Raw genomic sequence first — 20,332 nt, 5'->3', positions numbered from 1 at the left:
ATTTCAAACATTTGGTAATCTTGACAAATAGTCTTAGAGAGGAAACGCGCTACATTTTTCCATTAGTAGTAAGGTATCTTTTATATGCACGATCCCACAGACAGGATAGCACATATCACGGCCTTTGATATACCAGTCGTGGTGCACTGGCTGGAACGAGAAATAGCCCAATGAGCCCACCGACGGGATAAAAAAATAAAAATAAATAACGATCATAATGATTTGCTAAATTATCATCATTATATGTTCAGGACTTTTACATTTTTGTTTTTGTGAGTGTGGAGAAAAAAACTTTAATAATTTTAGAAAGGCCAAAGGCCGGGGTATGTGCTGTACTGTCTGTGGTAAAGTGCATTTAAAATGTCCCATGCTGCTAATGGAGGAAGAGTAGCGACTTTACTCTGAAAACTATGAGTCAAAATTACCAAATGCTTGACATCCATTAGGCGATGATTTATAAATCAATCAACGTGCTCTAGTGGTGTTGTTAAACAAAACAAATCTTAACTGTTTATACACATAGTTTGGAAGCTGTATATATAATCAGCCTGATTTCAAACACATTGAAGCCTGCAGCCTATGCAGACTGCATACATGTTGCTTCTTGATGTTATATTTTTGGGGTTAATTTTCAGAATTCTCAATGACGAAAGACGTCACTTCCGGCGAAGAAAGAAGAGAGCTCTTTCATCTATAAGCGCGTACACGACAAACTTCTTAAACGTGCAGGAAGTATGTTAGCATGCGATTGTGATAATTTGTTTCGCCTTAAGGCTCATACACACTAGATGTGGCGCGTGCGTGCGGCCCGACTGTTGCGACTGATGCGTCTGCGGCTTGCGGTTTGGGCATATACGCCATATACGATTATTTCATTACGACTAAGGGCGGGACGTAGCTCAGTGGTACAGCGCTCGCCTGATGGGCGATCGATCTAGGATCAATCCCCGTCGGTGACCGCATTGGGCTATTTCTCATCCAGCCAGTGCTCCACAACTGGTGTAACAGAGGCCGTGGTATGTACTGTCCTGTATGTGGGATGGTGCATATAAAAAATCCCTTGCTGCTAATCGGAAAAAGTAGCCCATGAAATGTCGACAGCGGGTTTCCTCTCTCGATATCTGTGTGGTCCTTAACCATTATGTCCGACGCCATATAATCGTAAATAAAAATGTGTTGAGTGCGTCGTTAAATAAAACATTTCCTTCCTTCCTTCCTTCATTACAACTGGCCGCGTGCGTTTTCACTCACGCACCGCATGCAACCAATACATAGACGCTCTCATAGAAACTAATTCATTTCTATTTTTGTGTTTAAGCCGGACCGCACGCACGCACCGCATCCTGTCTCTATACGAGCTTTTAGACTTAAATCAGCGTGGTTGTTTGCCTTGTTTGTATCTATAATTAAGTACACAATGTTTGTAATCATAACAGAACTAATGTAAAATTTACTTTCTAAAAATAGCAAATATATATAGTGATTTTAAAAATCACGAAAAAAATAAACAGCAAGTAAATACAGTTTTTCGATAAACATTCATAATTACCGAAGTGATGCTGTATTTCTGAGGTGAACAGCCAGTGCCGGATTTATAAGTGGGCAAAGGGGGCAATTGCCCCGGGCCTCCTGCTAGAGGGGCTCTCCAGACAAAGGACTTCCTTTATAAAAAAAAATAATAATAATTATAAAATTAGTTATTTTTTTTTATGTCATGTAATTTAATTTCTATGCTGAGGGGCCCACGAAACTGAAGTGCCCCGGGATCCTGCCCCGGGATCCTGGCTCGGGATCCTGCCCTGGTGACAGCAGAAAAATAACATACCGAAAGTAAATTTCTCGTACCATCTCATGGGTAAACACGGGAATTTGTAAAAAAGTAAAGTTTGTTTTATTTAACGACGCCACTAGAGCACATTGATTTTTTTTATCTTATCATCGGCTATTGGACGTCAAACATATGGTCATTCTGACACTGTTTTTAGAGGAAACCCGCTGTCGTCACATAGGCTACTCTTTTTACGACAGGCAGCAAGGGATCTTTTATTTGCGCTTCCCACAGGCAGGATAGCACAAACCATGGCCTTTGTTGAACCAGTTATGGATCACTGGTCGGTGCAAGTGGTTTACACCTACCCATTGAGCCTTGCGGAGCACTCACTCGGGGTTTGGAGTCGGTATCTGGATTAAAAATCCCATGCCTCGACTGGGATCCGAACCCAGTACCTACCAGCCTGTAGACCGATGGCCTGCCACGACGCCACCGAGGCCGGTCGGGAATTTGTCGTATTCGCCCCGCTATAACGTGCGGTGTATTACGGCTAGCTACAGGGGAGGTGGGTGTGTGTCTCGACTGTGGTGAGCGAAGTTCCAGGTGGGGGTGGGGGTGGGGGGGGGGGGGGGGCAGGAAACGAATTTGCTTTTAGCTGGGAGGGCTTTCAACCCCCCAAACATTCCCTCTGCACAAGCGACTGAGTTGATTAAAAAAAGTTTTAAAACTTTTCCCCGTTCCCTTGACTGTTTTGAAATCCATTTCATTTCTTCTTAATCAGCTGCGTGTGCAGGGGTGGGCTTCGGGGTCGAATACTTAGTGAAAATTATTTTAAAAATATATTTTCCGGGTGATCATGACAACCCCCTAGAAACTTCTCTCACCACCGTCTAGAATCCCACTGCATATTCCCTAATTTCGCGCCTACATATCGTTCACATCCTTTTGCTGTCCACCTCAACATCCCAAGCCTTGTCTCCAGTCACGACAGTGTATTTGTTTTTTTGTAGCCATCCGTGGCATTCCTATCAGCTTAATTTAACTATTTCGGAAAGTATTCAGTTGCCATTTCTGGCATTGTTAATAGGCACCTGCAACCACCCACCCCAGCCCTTGACCTTAAGTTGTTTCAGTGGTAGCCCACTGGGCTACCTGGTTATAAAATCTAGTAGCCCTCAGTGAACATTGGTAGCCCCAGAACTTTAAATGTTCTGTTGTTTTTTAAGAGAGAAAAAAGCAAAATCATTTATTTTTATTTAAGCATGTTGTTTCAGGGTGGTTGTTTTTAAAATTATGAGCAATATACTGTGAAATATACACTATAGCCCTTAATGAAAACTACATTATAGCCCTTAATGAAAACTACATTATAGCCCTTACTGAAAACTACATTATAGCCCTTACTGAAAACTACATTATAGCCCTTAATAGTCCTTAGGGCAGTATTGCTATGAGATGTTTGAACAAAGACGTCTTCTACTTTCAGTTGCTAGACCTCCTATCTAATGACATTGTCACTTGTTAAATAGTGTTACTTGTATATGAGATATAATTGTGCTAGGCTATTGTAACCATTATAACATGTCTTGTGTTTCTTTTATTTCTGTTTATATTATTATTCAGGGGCCTAATTCACAAAGCTCTCTTAGGCTCTGCTAGACAACAAAACATACTCTTTGCAAGTCTTTTAGCATTGCGCTGCGAGATCGCAAAGTTGCGATAGTTTAGTGAATTAGGCCCCAGTGGCCTTATTCACTAAACTCTCGCAACTTTGCGACCTCGCAGTGCAGTGCTAAAAGACTTGCAAAGAGGATGCTTTGTTGTCTAGCAGAGCCTAAGAGACCTTTGTGAATAAGGCCCCAGATCTGTATGATATAGGTCCTATATTTTCTAAATTACCTCCGATGTTTAGTGACGTGAGTCAGACCAGCTTTAATGGTTTCTCTCCTGTAAAGAAGTACTCCCTTGAATGTAACACTAGCTTTTGTTTTTTTTCGTTTTGATTTCGTCAGTCTATGTTTTTATCGTCTCCAGAAGTAGTGGGCTAACTTTCCTAATGAAAATTAATATTGCATAATGTTACAGTGTGTTTACGAAAACTCTTTTGTTTATTATCAGATTGAAGAATTCTTACTTAAAGTAAAAGAGACAAGCAGAGATGTTAACGTCACTATCTCCAGCATTGGCCAGTCGTCTCTGGGACAAAACTTAACAGTTGCTAAGGTAAGAGAACCGTTACTAAGGAAATGAATATTTGTTTCACGACAACTTAGCACTAGGTAAAGCGTTCGCTTGATGCGCGGTCGGTTTAGGATCGATCCCCGTCGGTGGATCCATTGGGCTATTTCTCGTTCCAGCTAGTGCACCACGACTGGTATATCAAAGGCCGTGGTATGTACTATCCTGTCTGTGGGATGGTGAATATAATAGATGACTTGCTACTAATGAAAAAAATGTAGCGTGTTTCCTCTCTATGACTGTGTCAAAATGACCATATGTTTGACATCCAATAGCCGATGATTAAAATATCAATGCGTTCTAGTGGTGTGCGTTGGTGCGTGTGCGTTGGTGCGTGTGCGTGTGTATGCAGACATATTAGATACTTTTAATAAACATTAAAATGTACCCAAGAAACAAATGGCTATAAGAATCGAAGATAATTTGAAATTCCATTTTAGTAATTTATATAGTAAATTTAAGTATTCTAAGAGAGATAACTCTTAATACCTTGGCGACTCCACTATGAACATTTACCTGCCTTCCTCAGCATACAGGTATTTAACTTCACCGACCTTGGTGGCGCCGTGGTTAAGCCATCGGACATAAGGCTGGTAGGTACAAGGTTCGCAACCCGATACCGGCTCCCACCCAGAGCGAGTTTCAACGACCCACTAGGTAGGTATAAGGCCATTACACCCTCTTCTCTCTCACTAACCACTAACCACTAACCCACTGTCCTGGAAAGGCAGCCCAGATAGCTAAGGTGTGTGCCCAGGACAGCTAAGGTGTGTGCCCAGGACAGCGTGTTTGAACCTTAATTGGATATAAGCACGAAAATAAGATGAAATGGGAAAAAAAATTAATCTCATCACCGGCGTCGGTGGTGTCGTGGTTAATCCATCGGACATAAGGCTGGTAGGTACAGGGTTCGCAGGGTTTTTTTTTAAATCTTAATTTTACTCATAATTGAAAAAAAATAATGTTCCACTATAGCTATTAGTTTAACTTAGTAGAAGTTTTGTGGACACTGAGTGTACCAGCGAAGACGTAACGTATATAAATGATAACACTGACATTTCGGCTGCAACACTCCAACCTGCACTCACCTATCCTCCACATCAATGTTAAATTAATTCCCAAGCCACAACCAGAGACAAGGACGGGGCGTAGCCCAGTGGTAAAGCGCTCGCTTTATGCACGGTCGGTCTAGGATCGATCCCGGGCCGTCGGTGTGCCCATTGGGCTATGCCCCGTTCCAACCAGTGAACCACGACTGGTATATCAAAAGCCGTCGTATGTGCTATCCTATCTGTGGGATCGTGCATACAAAAGATCCCTTGCCATGGGTGTACATAGGATTTTGAAAAGGGTGGTTCCAAAATAGATTGCAGAGATATTGGGCATATATTTCTATGTTGAGTAAATATAATAATGTCAGATATATTAAATTATAAAAAAATTGATTTCATGGGGGGTTCGGTCGAACCCCCCCACCCCCCCCCCCCCCCCCCCCCCCCCCCTCCATGTACGCCCATGCTTGCTGCTAATCGAAAAGATTAGCCCATGAAATGGCGACAGCGGGCTTCCTCTCTCAATATATGTGTGGTCCTTAACCATATTTCCGACCAGGGCCGTAGCTAGGGGTTTTTTTTTTAGTTGTGGTTTTTTTTTTTTTTTGGGGGGGGGGGGGGGGTGGGGGGGGTGTAACTGAGTAGTTAATAGTCTAAAACTCCTTAAACAGTTAAGAAGATAATTTTCTTTAAGTTTGCCGGCGCCATATAACCGTAAATAAAATGTGTTGAGTGCGTCCTTAAACAAAACATTTCCTTCCTTATTTTCAACCATAGGCAGTGTAGGTGGCCCCTCCAACGTAAAATCATTGCTATGCCAAATTGGCAATCGAATGTGCTCCACAAGTCCTGATAAACAAACACATAATCAAACAAACAAACAAAAAGTTCAAGTTTGTTTTGTTTAAGGACACTACTAGAACATATTGAATATTAATCATTGGCTATTGGCTGTCAAACATTTGGTAATTTTGATATATAGTCTTAGAGAAGAAACCTGCTACCTTTTTTCCATTAGTAGTTAGGTGTATTTTATATCCACCATCCCACAGACAGAATAGCACATACCACGGCATTTGATATAGAAGTCGTGACAGTCAAATAAACAAACAAACGAACAAATAAAAAAACACTTACCTTTAGTGTTATATCCAGTGAACACTTGTTGAAAATTCTGCAAGAGAACCGCACTTAGCATTCGTCATTAGGTAGTATTAGATCCATGCAAATTTCATACAGATTTAAAATAAATATGATTATAAATGTCAAACAGCGATAACGTTCGCACATTTCTCAAATGAAACTATAGAGGAATGTACGTCCTATCGCTTTGACATCAACAAGCATATTAATGAAAACGTGAAAGCATTGTTGACGTCACATTAAAGGATTGTTGACGTCACGTTAGAGATTGTTGACGTCACGCCAAAGGACAAACTCAAGCATAGGCGTACGGGCTCTCGTTTTTGTATATATATAGGCGTGTGTGCGAGGGGTGGAGGGGTGGGGTGGGGGCGAATTAATTGAAAGGTTCCAAACGAATCATTACGCGCATTTATCAGGCACGGCGAAAGCAAGTAGACATTGCGGGGAGGGGAGGGGGGGGGTGGGGTTGACTTAGATGGGGGAGGAAAGGCTGACTGAGATTGAGGACGCAAAGCAAAGTTTCTAGGGGTTTCGGGGGCATGCTCCGCCGTATATTTTCAAAAACCAGATATACTGAAATGCAATTTCCTGCATTTTACAAGTAAAATTAATCTCTGCATTAGGATTTACTACCAATAATAATTTTGATTTAAAAAAAATATTAATTTTTTTTTGGTGTGTGTGGGGGCTGGGGCGGACCTAGAAAGGGGGGGGGGGGGGCAATCTGTTCCGGCGTGCCTGTTTATACATGGATTACAACTAATATTGTAAAAAGTTAAAAGTAGTCCAAATCGGAAGTAGAAGATTCCTAAAGTAGGTAAAGTTTGTTATATTTAACGACACCACTAGAGCACATTGATTTATTAATCATCGGCTATTGGATGTCAAACATATTGGTAATTTCTACATATAGTCATGGAGGGGAAACCAGCTACATTTTTCTATTAGTAGCAAGGGATCTTTTATAATATTATATGCACCATCCCACAGATGGGAGGGCACATACCACGTCCTTTGATATACCAGTCGTGGTGCACAGACTGGAACGAGAAATAGCCTAATGGGTCCACAACGGGCGAGAAACCTACACTATCTATGTGTGAATGTATTTATGTGTGATTTTATCAAATTTAATAGTTTAAAAAAAATTGATTTGAGGGAGGAGGAGGGGCCTGGCCCCTGTGCCCTCCCCCCCCCCCCCCCCAGTCTACGCCACTGCTATCTCTATGTCTTTACATTGTTTGTGACTGTTTTTACAGATATATAAAGCGTCATCACACCGGAAACCAGCGATCTTCATCGATGCTGGGATTCACGCTAGAGAGTGGATCGCCCCAGCCATGGCGATCAACTTCATATACCAGGTAAACTAGTCACTCACTCTGGGGTCGATCCCCGTCGGTGGGCCCATTGGGCTATTTCTCGTTCCCGCCAGTGCACCACGACTGGCGTATCAAAGGCTGTGGTATGTACTACCCTGTCTGTGGGATGGTTCATATAAAAGATCCCTTGCTTCTAATCGAAAAAGAGTAGCCCGTGAAGTGGCGACAGGGGGTTTCCACTCTCAATATCGGTATGGTCATTAACCATATGTCTGACGCCATATTACCGTAAATAAAATGTGTTGGTTACGTCGTTAAATAAAACATGTCCTTCCTTTCTTCCTTCTCTCTTTGAAGTATCCCAGAAGTACACTAGTTAAAGGCGCAGACCCTAGTTTGAGCTTGTAAAAATTAACACCACGTTTATTAGTTAATGTACAAACTTGTAACACATTTGGATAAGATTATAAAAGAGATAAGCTAAAGTCTGTGATGTTTAAATGGAGAAATACCGTCTAGAGATTGTCTCGATAACCATTACTTTTCAAACGAACGTGAGTTTTTAAAATTATGGAAAATGCATTTTGGGGTATTACAAAAACCCGGATGACCAGAATCACTTCAGATGTACGAAAATTAATATTCTAAATAATAAAATGTAAGTACTTGCATGGGCGGATCCAGGAAATATTTTTAGGTGGGGGGGGGACCAAAAAAGAAGGGCACATTGACTCGTCAAAAGGGCACCTTACTACAAGTTTTGATATTTACAATTAATATGAATTCCTACAGTTCTACGTCATAATATACTAGCAATAATGAAGTAAATTGGCGTCACTCGCGTTAGAACCTCAATGGGGCCCCATTGAGACTCAATAACACAGACACATATCTGCAAGCTTGCGCATGTACACGAAAATCTTGATTTCATTTATCTACAATATAATTATTGTTTACTTAAAAAAAAAAAAATTCTACAAACAAAAAGGGCACTTGGACATTTTGAGGGCACTTGAACAATTTTTTTGGGGGGACGCGTCCCCCTGGTCCCCCCCCCCCCCCCCCTTGGATCCGCCCATGACTTGTAACTTAAAAATACATCGTAGTGTTTAAAAACTACTACTACTACTACTGCTGCTGCTTTTCTCGTTACTACCACTATGACCACTATTTTCTCACTTTGTATATTTAGTTGGCGTTGAACCCAAACCGTGACAGACAAGTATCAAGACTTTTGAACAAATACGACTGGTACATAATGCCAGTCGCCAACCCAGACGGATACCAGTTTAGTATTTATTCTGTAAGTATAACGATTTATACGGCCTACACATATCGATATAACCGAAAAAGTCGATACTTTTTTGTTTAATATCAATATTTAATAATGTGGCAGAAATATTGATATAAAAGAAATGAATGAATTTGTCTTTTATAAACTAATAGTTAATTAATGCATTTTTATTAATATTTATTATATCAATATTTTATATATTTAATTGTTCTTTTATTTTAAAAATTATTTTAGTTTCGTTATAGTTGTCGTTGTCATCATCATCATCATCATCTTTGTCATCTTCATAATCATCACCATCATCATCATCATCACCATCATCACCGTCGTCGTCGTCATTATTATTATCATTATTTTTTATTTATTACTATTTTAGCAAAATTGACATTCATTAATATTATTTACATTTTTTAAATATAACTGTATTTAGTCAAATCATGACATTTTTTTTTTTTTTAAAGAAACCTCATGAAACCATTTAAAACTTAATTTTAGGATCGCATGTGGAGAAAAACACGGAATGACAATCCCGGAAGCGTCTACAAAGGAACGGATGCGAACCGGAACTTCAACTACAGGTGGAATCCAGGTAATTCCACGCCATTCTGTAAATAGATAATAATACATGAGTGGCCGTTAGATACCATTTATCTCACAACGAGTTGTTTTAAAATGTATCCAACGAGCGAAAGCGAGTTTGATACGTTTTTAAACAATTGAGTTAAATGGTATCTAACGGACACGAATGTATTATTCTATTTGTTACATATCCACAAAAAACAGGTTTTAAGCAAATTTTAACATCTTTTTCGACTAAAAGTTATTTACAGCCGTTGCACTTGTAGCTGACTTACGTGTCACAGACACATGATTGCCAGGTTAACCATACATCACAGTGTAATCGATTTCGATCATGCTATTTTTTCAGTGGATGTATGGCAGTGGTGACCTGGTCATCACCTAGGAGCAGCCAGTCGTATGTCTTGAAATTGTTAACACACGTACATGTGTAAACAAGTATGTGTCATAAAAAAAAAAACATCCAAAAAACGTATGATGTTCTCACCAACGTGTGTAAGAAACACATTTCATTTGTTTTACCCAAAACTACAGTGCCAGTAGTGGGTGTTGGCCACATTATTATATTTTTAATATATATCATTGTACTATTATTACAAAAAGTAAATGTTAACTACATGACATTGTATTAATAAGCATAGTCATACGGGCTCCCATTTTTTTAACGGGGTGGCAGGCTGGTTTTTGCCCGCATTAAAAAAAAAAATCCCGAACATTTATTCATATTAACATTACTACCAAATAGCTATAAAGGGTTGCAAACGAATCACTGCGCATTTTTACATGGATTACAACTAATTTTGAGGGTAGAATGATTGAAATGCATGGTAAAAGATGGTAAAAGATGGTAAAAAGGTCTCAGATTAGCACATTTGACCCGAATATCGCTATCATATTTTCCCGAATTTGAGGTTTTGGTTCAGAAGTAAGGGGACAGTTGCCACCCTTCACCAACCCCCCCCCCCCCCCCCCCCCCCCCCCCCGATCTCGTACGCTTATGTTAATAAGTATTTTTAACTTACATAGCATAGCTTGTATTATTAGTATGTTGTCAGTGTTTCTTGTGATTTATATTCTACACATTTCATTTCTATTTAATTTAGTGCTTATATCTAATGAAGGTTGAAGCACGCATGGCAGGGTCTAGTTTATAGGGATGTCGAGTGATGCTGCCTCGAAAAATATATTGAAATAAAAAATGCTTGAGCAGGGAATGGGGTTTCGAGCCCTCAAAACCTTTCCCCTACACACACGCCTGAGCACGATTCTATGTATATTTAAAGCACAGCTGAATTTCTAGTCCAATGGGAGCTTCATATTTGGTCACGTGAAGTACATTTATATCCCGATAAAGTACTTCAGACATTCACTTTATAAGCGGTATTGCTGCACGTGCAGTGATAACAACTTTGGCTCTGCTCTAAGACTAACGCCTCGCCTTTGTCTCGTGCGACACTACCTTTATACGTCGATAAAGTATTGTTACTCGTCCTCTTAACTATTACATACTCTTCAAAAAAAGAAACTTGACATTGGTAAAAATAATGCTATCGGATTATTTTTACAGAATCAAAGACATCGTAAAGACAATCAAGTAAGTGAGCGAATGGTGATGCAAAAAAACACTATAAAACACGTTCGATTCGCATAAACGTAGCCATAGTCAAGGTTTGTACTGAAACGCAAAAGCACAATCCTCAGAGAAGCACGTGCATCATGGAGTTCTGTAACTATGCATGCCGGACCCTCCGTTGGTGGGGCATAAAAGGCCACATCAGCAGTGATTCAAACAGACCGCATAACGACACTGTAGTTACACATATTGCTGTGTACATGTTTCAGGTGGATTCCCAGAGATACTGTTTCGGACATGTACAGAGTAATCCCCTTTCCATGGCGTCTTGATCTTTGGTTGCTTGTATCCTGTCTACCAGTTTCTTTTAAAATCAATGTCAAGTTTCTTTTTCTTTTTTTGAAGAGTATACATTTCAGCCCTGCAAATATTAAACATTAAGTCGTTGATTCGTTATTAATGTTATTGAGTGACCGGCCTCGGTGGCGTCGTGGTTAGGCCATCGGTCTACAGGCTGGTAGGTACTGGGTTCGGATCCCAGTCGAGGCATGGGATATTTAATCCAGATACCGACTCCAAACCCTGAGTGAGTGCTCCTCAAGGCTCAATGGGTAGGCGTAAACCACTTGCACCGACCAGTGATCCATAACTGGTTCAACAAAGGCCATGGTTTGTGCTATCCTGCCTGTGGGAAGCGCAAATAAAAGATCCCTTGCTGCTAATGGGAAAGAGTAGCCCATGTAGTGGCGACAGCGGGTTTCCTCTCAAAATCTGTGTGGTCTTTAACCATATGTCTGACGCCATATAACCGTAAATAAAATGTGTTGAGTGCGTCGTTAAATAAAACATTTGTTACTGAGTGAGAGTAGACTCGTGGGGCTAGCCTAACTGTAGACGGTAAGGTTTACATTTTTGTCTTATGCTAAAAACAAACACTAATCATTAAAAACAGCCAAAAACGTGTCGCCATCACAATAAAGATGCTATAAATTTCCCGTTCCATCCACTTTTTAGTGTAGTGACGTGTACACTCTTCTCATTTCACCTTCACTGTTCACTCACTCACTGCACTCACTTCGCTTGACTGAATGTTTAACTACAAGGCCTATGCATGTGCAAAAATCGAAAAGAGTAGCCCATTTAGTGGGCGACAGCCCATATCTGTGTGCTATATAACTGTAAATAAGTGAGTGCAAATAAAAACATTTCCCTTCCAATCTAAACATTCATTCAGATAATTTGTCTGAAGGCAACTGATAGGGGTGTTAAATTCAGTTAGTGAAGGCAGTGTATCTGAGTGATTTTTAGAAAAAAAGAAAGAAATGTTTTTATTTAACGACGCACTCAACACATTTTATTTACAGTTATATAGCACACAGATATTAAGAGAGAAAAACCCGCTGTCGCCACTAAATGGGCTACTCTTTTCCGATTAGCAGCAAGGGATCTTTTATTTGCGCTTCCCACAGGCATAGCACACAGACCCAGTTATGGATCAATTGCAATTGGTTTACACCTACCCACCAGCCTTGCAGAGCACTCACTCATGGTTTGGAGTCGGTATCTGGATTAAAAATCCCATGCCTCGACTGGAGAACCAGTACCTACCAGGCTGGACCGACCTGAGAAATAGCCCAATTGGTCCACCAACGGGGATCCGATCCTAGACCGACCCCCACGCCAGCCCAATATGGTTGTGTGTCACCCGATTGCCATATAAAATCCTGGCAACGCCAATACACCCGATATAAAATCGCTACGCCACAAACAACGGCAACAACAACAACAACATACACATATATGGTACACATTCATTTATAAGAATACTGTCTTCGTTTTTGTTATTTTAAAAAACCTCATGGTGACAGAAATCCATAATTCTTTCTTTGTTTTGCTTATAAGTTTGTCCTAATCGGTGAAAATCTATAAAACGTATATAATTTTCTTTGGGTAGTATAAAATGGTGCTACATCGCAAACGCCGAAACAACCAACAACACATAATTACACATTCATTTATAAGAATACTGTCTTCGTTTTTGTTATTTTAAAAACCTCATGGTAACAGAAATCCATAATTCTTTGTTTGTTTTGCTTATAAGTTTGTCCTAATCGGTGAAAATCTATAAAACGTATTAATTTTCTTTCTTGTATTAAAATGGTGCTAACAAAGCCGAAACCCTACTTCATTCACAATAAACACCACTGTTAATGAGTTCGTGTATTATTATAATAGATAAATGTACATAATTTCCCACACCCATACAAATATAATTATTAATTAAAAAAGACGACAAACAACACGATGTACGTTAAGACTGTAGTTTCTGGTATGTTTGGTTTTGGCTCGCCTCGACGAGAGAGAGAGAATTTTTTTTTTATTTAACGACGCACTCAACACATTTTATTTACGGTTATATGGCATCAGACATGTGGTTAAGGACCACACATATGTATAGAGAGGAAACCCGCTGTCGCCACTTCATGGGCTACTCTTTTCGATTAGCAGCAAGGGATCTTTTATATGCACCATTCCACAGACAGGATAGTACATACCACGGCCTTTGTTACACCAGTTATGGAACTCTGGCTAGAACGAGAAATAGCCCAATGGGGCCACTGACGGGGATCGATCCTAAACCGATCGCGCATCAAGCGAGCGCTTCACCACTGGGCTACGTCCAGAAGAAAAAAATAGTTTGTTTTGATTAACGACACCACTAGAGCAGATTGATTTGTTAATCATCGGCTATTGGATGTCACACATTTGGAAATTTTGACATATAGTCTTAGAGAGGAAACACGCTACATTTTTTCCGTTATAGGCAAGGGATCTTTTTATATGCACCATTCCACAGACAGGATGATAAACCTTTGATAAACCAGTCGTGGGTGGGACGTAGCCCAGTGGTAAAGCGCTCGCTTGATGCGCGGTCGGTTTGGGATCGATCCCCGTCGGTGGGCCCATTGGGCTATTTCTCGTTCTAGCCAGTCACCACTATTGGTATATCAAAGGCCGTGGTATGTGCTATCCTGTCTATGGGAAGGTGCATATAAAAGATCCCTTGCTACTAATGGAAAAATGTAGCGGGTTTCCTTTCTATGACTGTGTCAAAAATGACCATATGTTTGACATCCAATAGCCGATGATTAATAACTCAATGTGCCCTAATGGTGTCGTTAAAACAAACTAACTTTAACTTTTTGTTTTTTACCCTCCTCCCCATTTCCCTTTTTAATTCTACACCCTTGCTTACCGTTCCATTCCGTTTCCCCCTTTTTCTCTTTCAAGCTACCCTCTATTACTTTCGTTTTCGTTTTTGTTTTGTTTCTGATACAGATGTTGGTGGTAGTCGCAACCCAGGTGAAGACACCTACGCTGGGTCAGCGCCTTTCTCCATCCCCGAATCTAGGGATCTAGGTCGGTTTCTGATGGAACACGGATCCCAGATTAAGCTCTACCTCACACTGCACTCATACGGACAGTACTTACTATATCCTTGGGGTTACGGCCCGCACGAATTCGCCAGCGACCAAAACGATCTGGTGAGTTGTATGTCAGTCTCATATATCCAGGCTCATATAGATTAGACGCGGCGCGTGCGTGCGATCCGACTGTTCCGTCTGATGCGTCTGCGGCTTGCGTTTTGGAGATATACACAATATACGATTATTTGTCTGAGGCTGGCTGCGTGCGTTATATTAGTTTCAATGAGAGCGTCTAGAATGGATGCGTGCGACGCGTGCGTCTGCAAAAAACAAGCAACCAGCCGCAATGAAATAATTGCATAAGGTGTATGTATATGCCACACAACGCAAGCGACAGACGCATCAGAGAAAACTAGCCTGACCGCACGCACGCGCCGCATTGCTTCCAGTCTATATGAGCCGTAACTGCGAGTATAACTCGTCATATTTTATGCCATGTCATTATTATGTTTATCTCGTTCCAGCCAATGCACCATGACTGGTATGTCAAAGGCCGGTATATCAAATTGCATATAAAAGATCCCTTGCTGCATTAGGAAAGATGTAACTCTGATGACTACGAGTCATAATTACCAAATGTTTGACATCCAATAGCCGATGATTTATATATCAATGTGCTCTAGTGGTGTCGTTAAATAAAACAAACTTTATCTGCGAGTATAAAAATAAAGAGAAAGGAACGACAACTCGTCACATTTTATGATTTGTCATTATTATTTTGTTGTCTCACAGTTGGCTATTTCGACACTTAGTCTAAACACTGAAAGAGGACACCCGCTGTCATAACATAGGCTAGTCATATCTAAGACCAGCAAGGGATGGTTGGCATGCATTTCTCCCATTAACAGAACCACAGAACCTTTTGATAAAAATCTGAACGACAAATTCGTAATACATGATCAGGGCCCAATTTCGCAAAACATCTACGTAAATCTACGACTAAACCACGATTATTATTGTATTACCACTAACAGAACACTAATATAGTTTGAAGTACACATATTGTATTTTATTTTAAATGCTCCATCTTCCACAATGATGTAATGTTCTGTGTGGAATAGATGTCACACACGTGTAAACGTATGCCCGGTATAACTGCTAGTCGCAGACGTAAACTTATGATGTCTTGTGAAATGGGGCCCCAGGGGCCCGTTCCAAGAAGCGATCGTAGCGCTAAGATCACCTTAAGTGCATAAAGTAGTTATGTACTTGTGGTGATCTTAGGACTATGATCGCTTCGTGGAACAGGGCCGTGGGCCGTATCTCTGCACAATGCAGAGTCGAATAGGCATTTGGCAAAATAGTGGTTGATTCCATGCATTTGTATCTAGTGCCTCGTCTATAGGACAGCCACTCCCCAGGACATCCTTTACTGAAGACGTCATCTTTCTTGAACCCCCACAAAGAAGACTGCCTCTCCCAGATTAGTTTACCAAATCAAAACTGGCACAGGACAGAGCTCATTATAATAAGTACAGCTGTGATGACACAGAACAGAACTTGATTACGCTCAGGCCATTACACAATGGCATATGACTCATGAATCACAGTCATAATATGTAATAAGATGGTTGTTTGTAATGAGCTAATATTCTGACCAATCCATTCAGAATTCGTTCCAGGCAGTGCACCACAAATGGTATATCAAAGGCCGTGGTATGTGCTATTCTGTCTGTGGGATCTTGCATATAAAAGAATCCTTGCTGCTAATCGAAACGAGTAACCCATGAAGTGGCGACAGAGGGTTCCCTATCTCAATATCTCTGTGTGGTCCTTAACCATATGTCCGACGCCATATAACCGTAAATATAATGTGTTGAGTGCGTCGTTAAATAAAACATTTCCTTCCTTTCATCGATCAGAATTCTTGTTGTAGCCAGTGCACCACGACTGGTATATCAATGCCCGTGGTGTGTGTTATCTGTGGGATGGTGTATATAAAAGATCCTTTGCTATAATGCACCGCAACTGGTATATCAAAGGCCGTGGTGTGTGTTATCTGTGGGATGGTGTATATAAAGATCCTTCGCTACCAATGGAAAATCCAGCCAAATGCACCGCAACTGGTATATCAAAGGCCGTGGTGTGTGTTATCTGTGGGATGGTGTATATAAAAGATCCTTCGCTACCAATGGAAAATCCAGCCATGGTATATCAAAGGCCGTGGTGTGTGTTATCTGTGGGATGGTGTATATAAAAGATCCTTCGTACCAGATGGAAAATCCAGCCAGTGCCCGCAACTGGTATATCAAAGGCCGTGGTGTGGTGTATCTGTGGGATGGTGTATATAAAAGATCCTTTGCTACTAATGGAAAAATCCAGACCAGTGCACCGCAACTGGTATATCAAAGCCGTGGTGTGTGTTTATCTGTGGGATGGTGTATATAAAAGATCCTTTGCTATAATGGAAAATCCAGCCAGTGCACCGCAACTGGTATATCAAAAGGCCGTGGTGTGTGTTATCCCTTCGCTACCAATGGAAAATCCAGCCAGTGCACCGCAACTGGTATATCAAAGGCCGTGGTGTGTGTTATCTGTGGGATGGTGTATATAAAAGATCCTTCGCTACCAATGGAAAATCCAGCCAGTGCACCGCAACTGGTATATCAAAGGCCGTGGTGTGTGTTATCTGTGGGATGGTGTATATAAAAGATCCTTCGCTACCAATGGAAAATCTGCACCGCAACTGGTATATCAAAGGCCGTGGTGTGTGTTATCTGTAAAAGATCCTTCCTACCAATGGAAAATCCAGCCAGTGCACCGCAACTGGTATATCAAAGGCCGTGGTGTGTGTTATCTGTGGGATGGTGTATATAAAAGATCCTTTGCTACTAATGGAAAATCCAGCCAGTGCACCGCAACTGGTATATCAAAGGCCGTGGTGTGTGTTATCTGTGGGATGGTGTATATAAAAGATCCTTCGCTACCAATGGAAAATCCAGCCAGTGCACCGCAACTGGTATATCAAAGGCCGTGGTGTGTGTTATCTGTGGGATGGTGTATATAAAAGATCCTTTGCTACTAATGGAAAATCCAGCCAGTGCACCACAACTGGTATATCAAAGGCCGTGGTATGTTCTATCATGTTTATGGGATGATGCATATAAAAGATCCCTTGCTGCTAATCGAAAAGTTTCCTCCCTCAATATATGTGTGGTCCTTAACCATATGTCCGACGCCATATAACCGTAAATAAAATGTGTTGAGTGCGTCGTTAAATAAACCATTTCCTTCCTTTCTAATGGAAAAATGCAGAATGTTTCTTTAAAGGCATATTGTTACAGACCACTGACCCATTTAATGGTCTAACAAAGTATTACCTGAATAAAAATAACTTGATTTGTCCCTAAATGTACTTTATTCAACCATCTTCATAACCACATGACATGGATTTCACTCCATCATGGTTCAGTTAAGGTGATGCGATAGCTAGATTTGATTTCCAATGATTAATGTAATTTTTATTTATTATCCATTTTTAGAGAAATAAGGTCCTTAAATCCGTTACAGTATGCCTTTAAAGACTATATATTATGTCAGAATTATCAACTGTTTCACATCCAATAGCCGATGATTAATAAAGGAATATGCTCTAGTGGTGTCATTAAAGATAACAAACTTTTAATGTTCTTTTTATTTCTCTATATAGGAACGCCTTGCGCGTGTGGCAGACCGTGCAATGCCCGAAACATATAGAACTGGAACTTCAAGTGTTGTTCTCTGTAAGTATTCTTACATAAAGTCGTATTTAAAGCTGTTTTCACACTTGTACTTCAAGATCAACCAGAGGGCGGGACGTAGCCCAGTGGGAAAGCGTTCACTTGATGCGCGGTCGGTTTGGGATCGATCCCAGTCGGTGGGCCCATTGGGCTATTTCTCGTTCCAGTCAGTGCACCACGACTGGTATATTACATTACGATTTCACCAGCTGCTATGCAATCGGTTATTCTCGAAGGTAATCTCGTACGAGGTACTAGTATCGAGTGGAAGGAAGTGAATGAAGGACATGTTTTATTTAACGACGTACTCAACACATTTTAATTTCGGTTATATGGCGTCAGACATATGGTTAAGGACGACACAGATATTAAGGGTGTATACTACCAAATCAAATCCCATAGACAATAGTAACATATGTGTCTAAAACTCCTACCAGCAGCGTATCAATCGACATAAACGCCACGGATATAAATACTACCACCCCTCACACTTAAAGAAAAAATTGGGGGTCAAGCTGCTCGTTTCTGAGATAACGGGTAGCGTCTATGATTACCCTAGTTCCGCCCAAAATTCGAGTACTTTTTTTTACAGGTACCCCATACATGTTTCAAGCTACTTGACACATTGGTACTAGATGAAATAAAATTGCATTTTTGTTTTACCCAGATGAAACTATTATTTTTTACAACCAACACACTCACATTTATAACCAATCACAGGTGCACCTCGAACTTTGACCCAGCCGGAAGTCATTTGGTTTAGTACTACCTTAAGAGAGGAAACCCGCTGTCGCCATCTCAAGGGCTACTCTTTTCGATTAGCAGCAAGGGATATTTTATATGCACCATCCCACAGAAAGGGTAGTACATACCACGGCCTTTGGTATGTCAGTCGTGGTGCACTGGTTTGAACGAGAAATAGCACAATGGGCCCACCGATGGGGATCGATCCCAGACCGACTGCACATCGAGCGAGCGCTTTACCACAGGGATACGTCCCGCCCTTTGTATCGTGTGGCGTCGTCTTAAAGGGACATTCCCGAGTTTGCTGCAACTTTTAATATGTTGTCAACTAACAGAGCCTTTTTAACGATTGCAATTACATATCAAATAAAAATAAATTCAGCATAAATTATTATTGGCCCTATGTTAAACGTGTTTCTGATCGTTCTAATATTTGTACTAGGTTAAATTTCATTTTGTTGCCTACAATATAATTTTTTCGTACGTACGAAATTATTTGAAGACAGAATCCAGTTTGGTCTTCTTCCAAATATTAAGACGACCAGAAACACATTGAATATACAGACACTGGTATTCTAAACAAGAAAATATATTTAATATGTAAGTTTAATCGTAGAAATATTTTATTAGTCGGAAACATTTTACAATGCAGCAAACTTAGAAATGTCCCTTTAACTTAAAACAGAGACATAGCACTTATTTGTTGGTATTTTCCACCTTTTCTTTGGCAGATCCAGCTGCAGGCGGGTCTGATGATTTTGCCAAGGGAGTTGCCGGAATCAAATACAGCTACACAATGGAACTTCCCCCACCGGACACCGCAGACAATAATACTTATGGTTTCATAGTGAACCCAAGAGACATACCCACCATTGCCAGAGACACCTGGCAAGGGGTAAAAGCATTAGCATTGGAACTTCATCGAACTTTGAGAGCTAACAGAACTTCCCATGACGACGATTATGCGGCATAGACCAGACAGTGGTGTTGGTGTTGGTGTTGGTGTTGGTGGTGACGATGACAGCGATAACTGATTAGAGGATCTTGTTTATAGTGCTTTAATCAACAGACTGAAAACAAAAATGTTAGTATATAATAGTTATGTTTATCGAAACATGAAGTAAAAAAAATTAATATTTTGATTGGCCTGAGGATTTGTATATGTACAGACAGGCAGGGAATGTTTTATTTAACGACACACTCAACACATTTTATTTACGGTTATATGGCGTCGGACATATGGTTAAGTACCACACACATATTGAGAGAGGAAACCCACTGTCGCCACTTCATGGGCTACTCTTTTCGATTAGCAGCAAGGGATCTTTTATATGCAGCATCCCACAAACATGATGGCACATACCACGGCCGTTGTTATACCAGTCGTGGTGCACTGGCTTGAAGGA

The 20,332-nt window shown here is 40.6% G+C and overlaps 1 protein-coding gene across 1 annotated transcript in view; it reads left to right on the top strand.

Moving 5' to 3' along the window:
• LOC121389552 (carboxypeptidase B-like) overlaps window positions 1–20,065 on the top strand; it is a 53,532-nt gene extending 33,467 nt beyond the window's left edge. The window contains exons 5-12 of the mRNA XM_041521221.1: window positions 636–732; window positions 3,890–3,994; window positions 7,467–7,571; window positions 8,722–8,832; window positions 9,319–9,412; window positions 14,315–14,520; window positions 18,113–18,185; window positions 19,658–20,065. Of these exons, the coding sequence (XP_041377155.1) occupies window positions 636–732; window positions 3,890–3,994; window positions 7,467–7,571; window positions 8,722–8,832; window positions 9,319–9,412; window positions 14,315–14,520; window positions 18,113–18,185; window positions 19,658–19,899 (1,033 nt within the window). The 3' untranslated portion in view covers window positions 19,900–20,065. The remainder of the gene's footprint in view (window positions 1–635; window positions 733–3,889; window positions 3,995–7,466; window positions 7,572–8,721; window positions 8,833–9,318; window positions 9,413–14,314; window positions 14,521–18,112; window positions 18,186–19,657) is intronic.
• The last annotated feature ends 267 nt before the right edge of the window (window positions 20,066–20,332 follow it).

The sequence above is a fragment of the Gigantopelta aegis genome, chromosome 14 (assembly GCF_016097555.1).
Source record: "Gigantopelta aegis isolate Gae_Host chromosome 14, Gae_host_genome, whole genome shotgun sequence".
Classification (NCBI taxonomy): Eukaryota; Metazoa; Mollusca; class Gastropoda; order Neomphalida; family Peltospiridae; genus Gigantopelta; species Gigantopelta aegis.
Note: the sequence above shows the minus strand (reverse complement) of the source record. Positions and strands in the feature narration are given on the sequence as shown.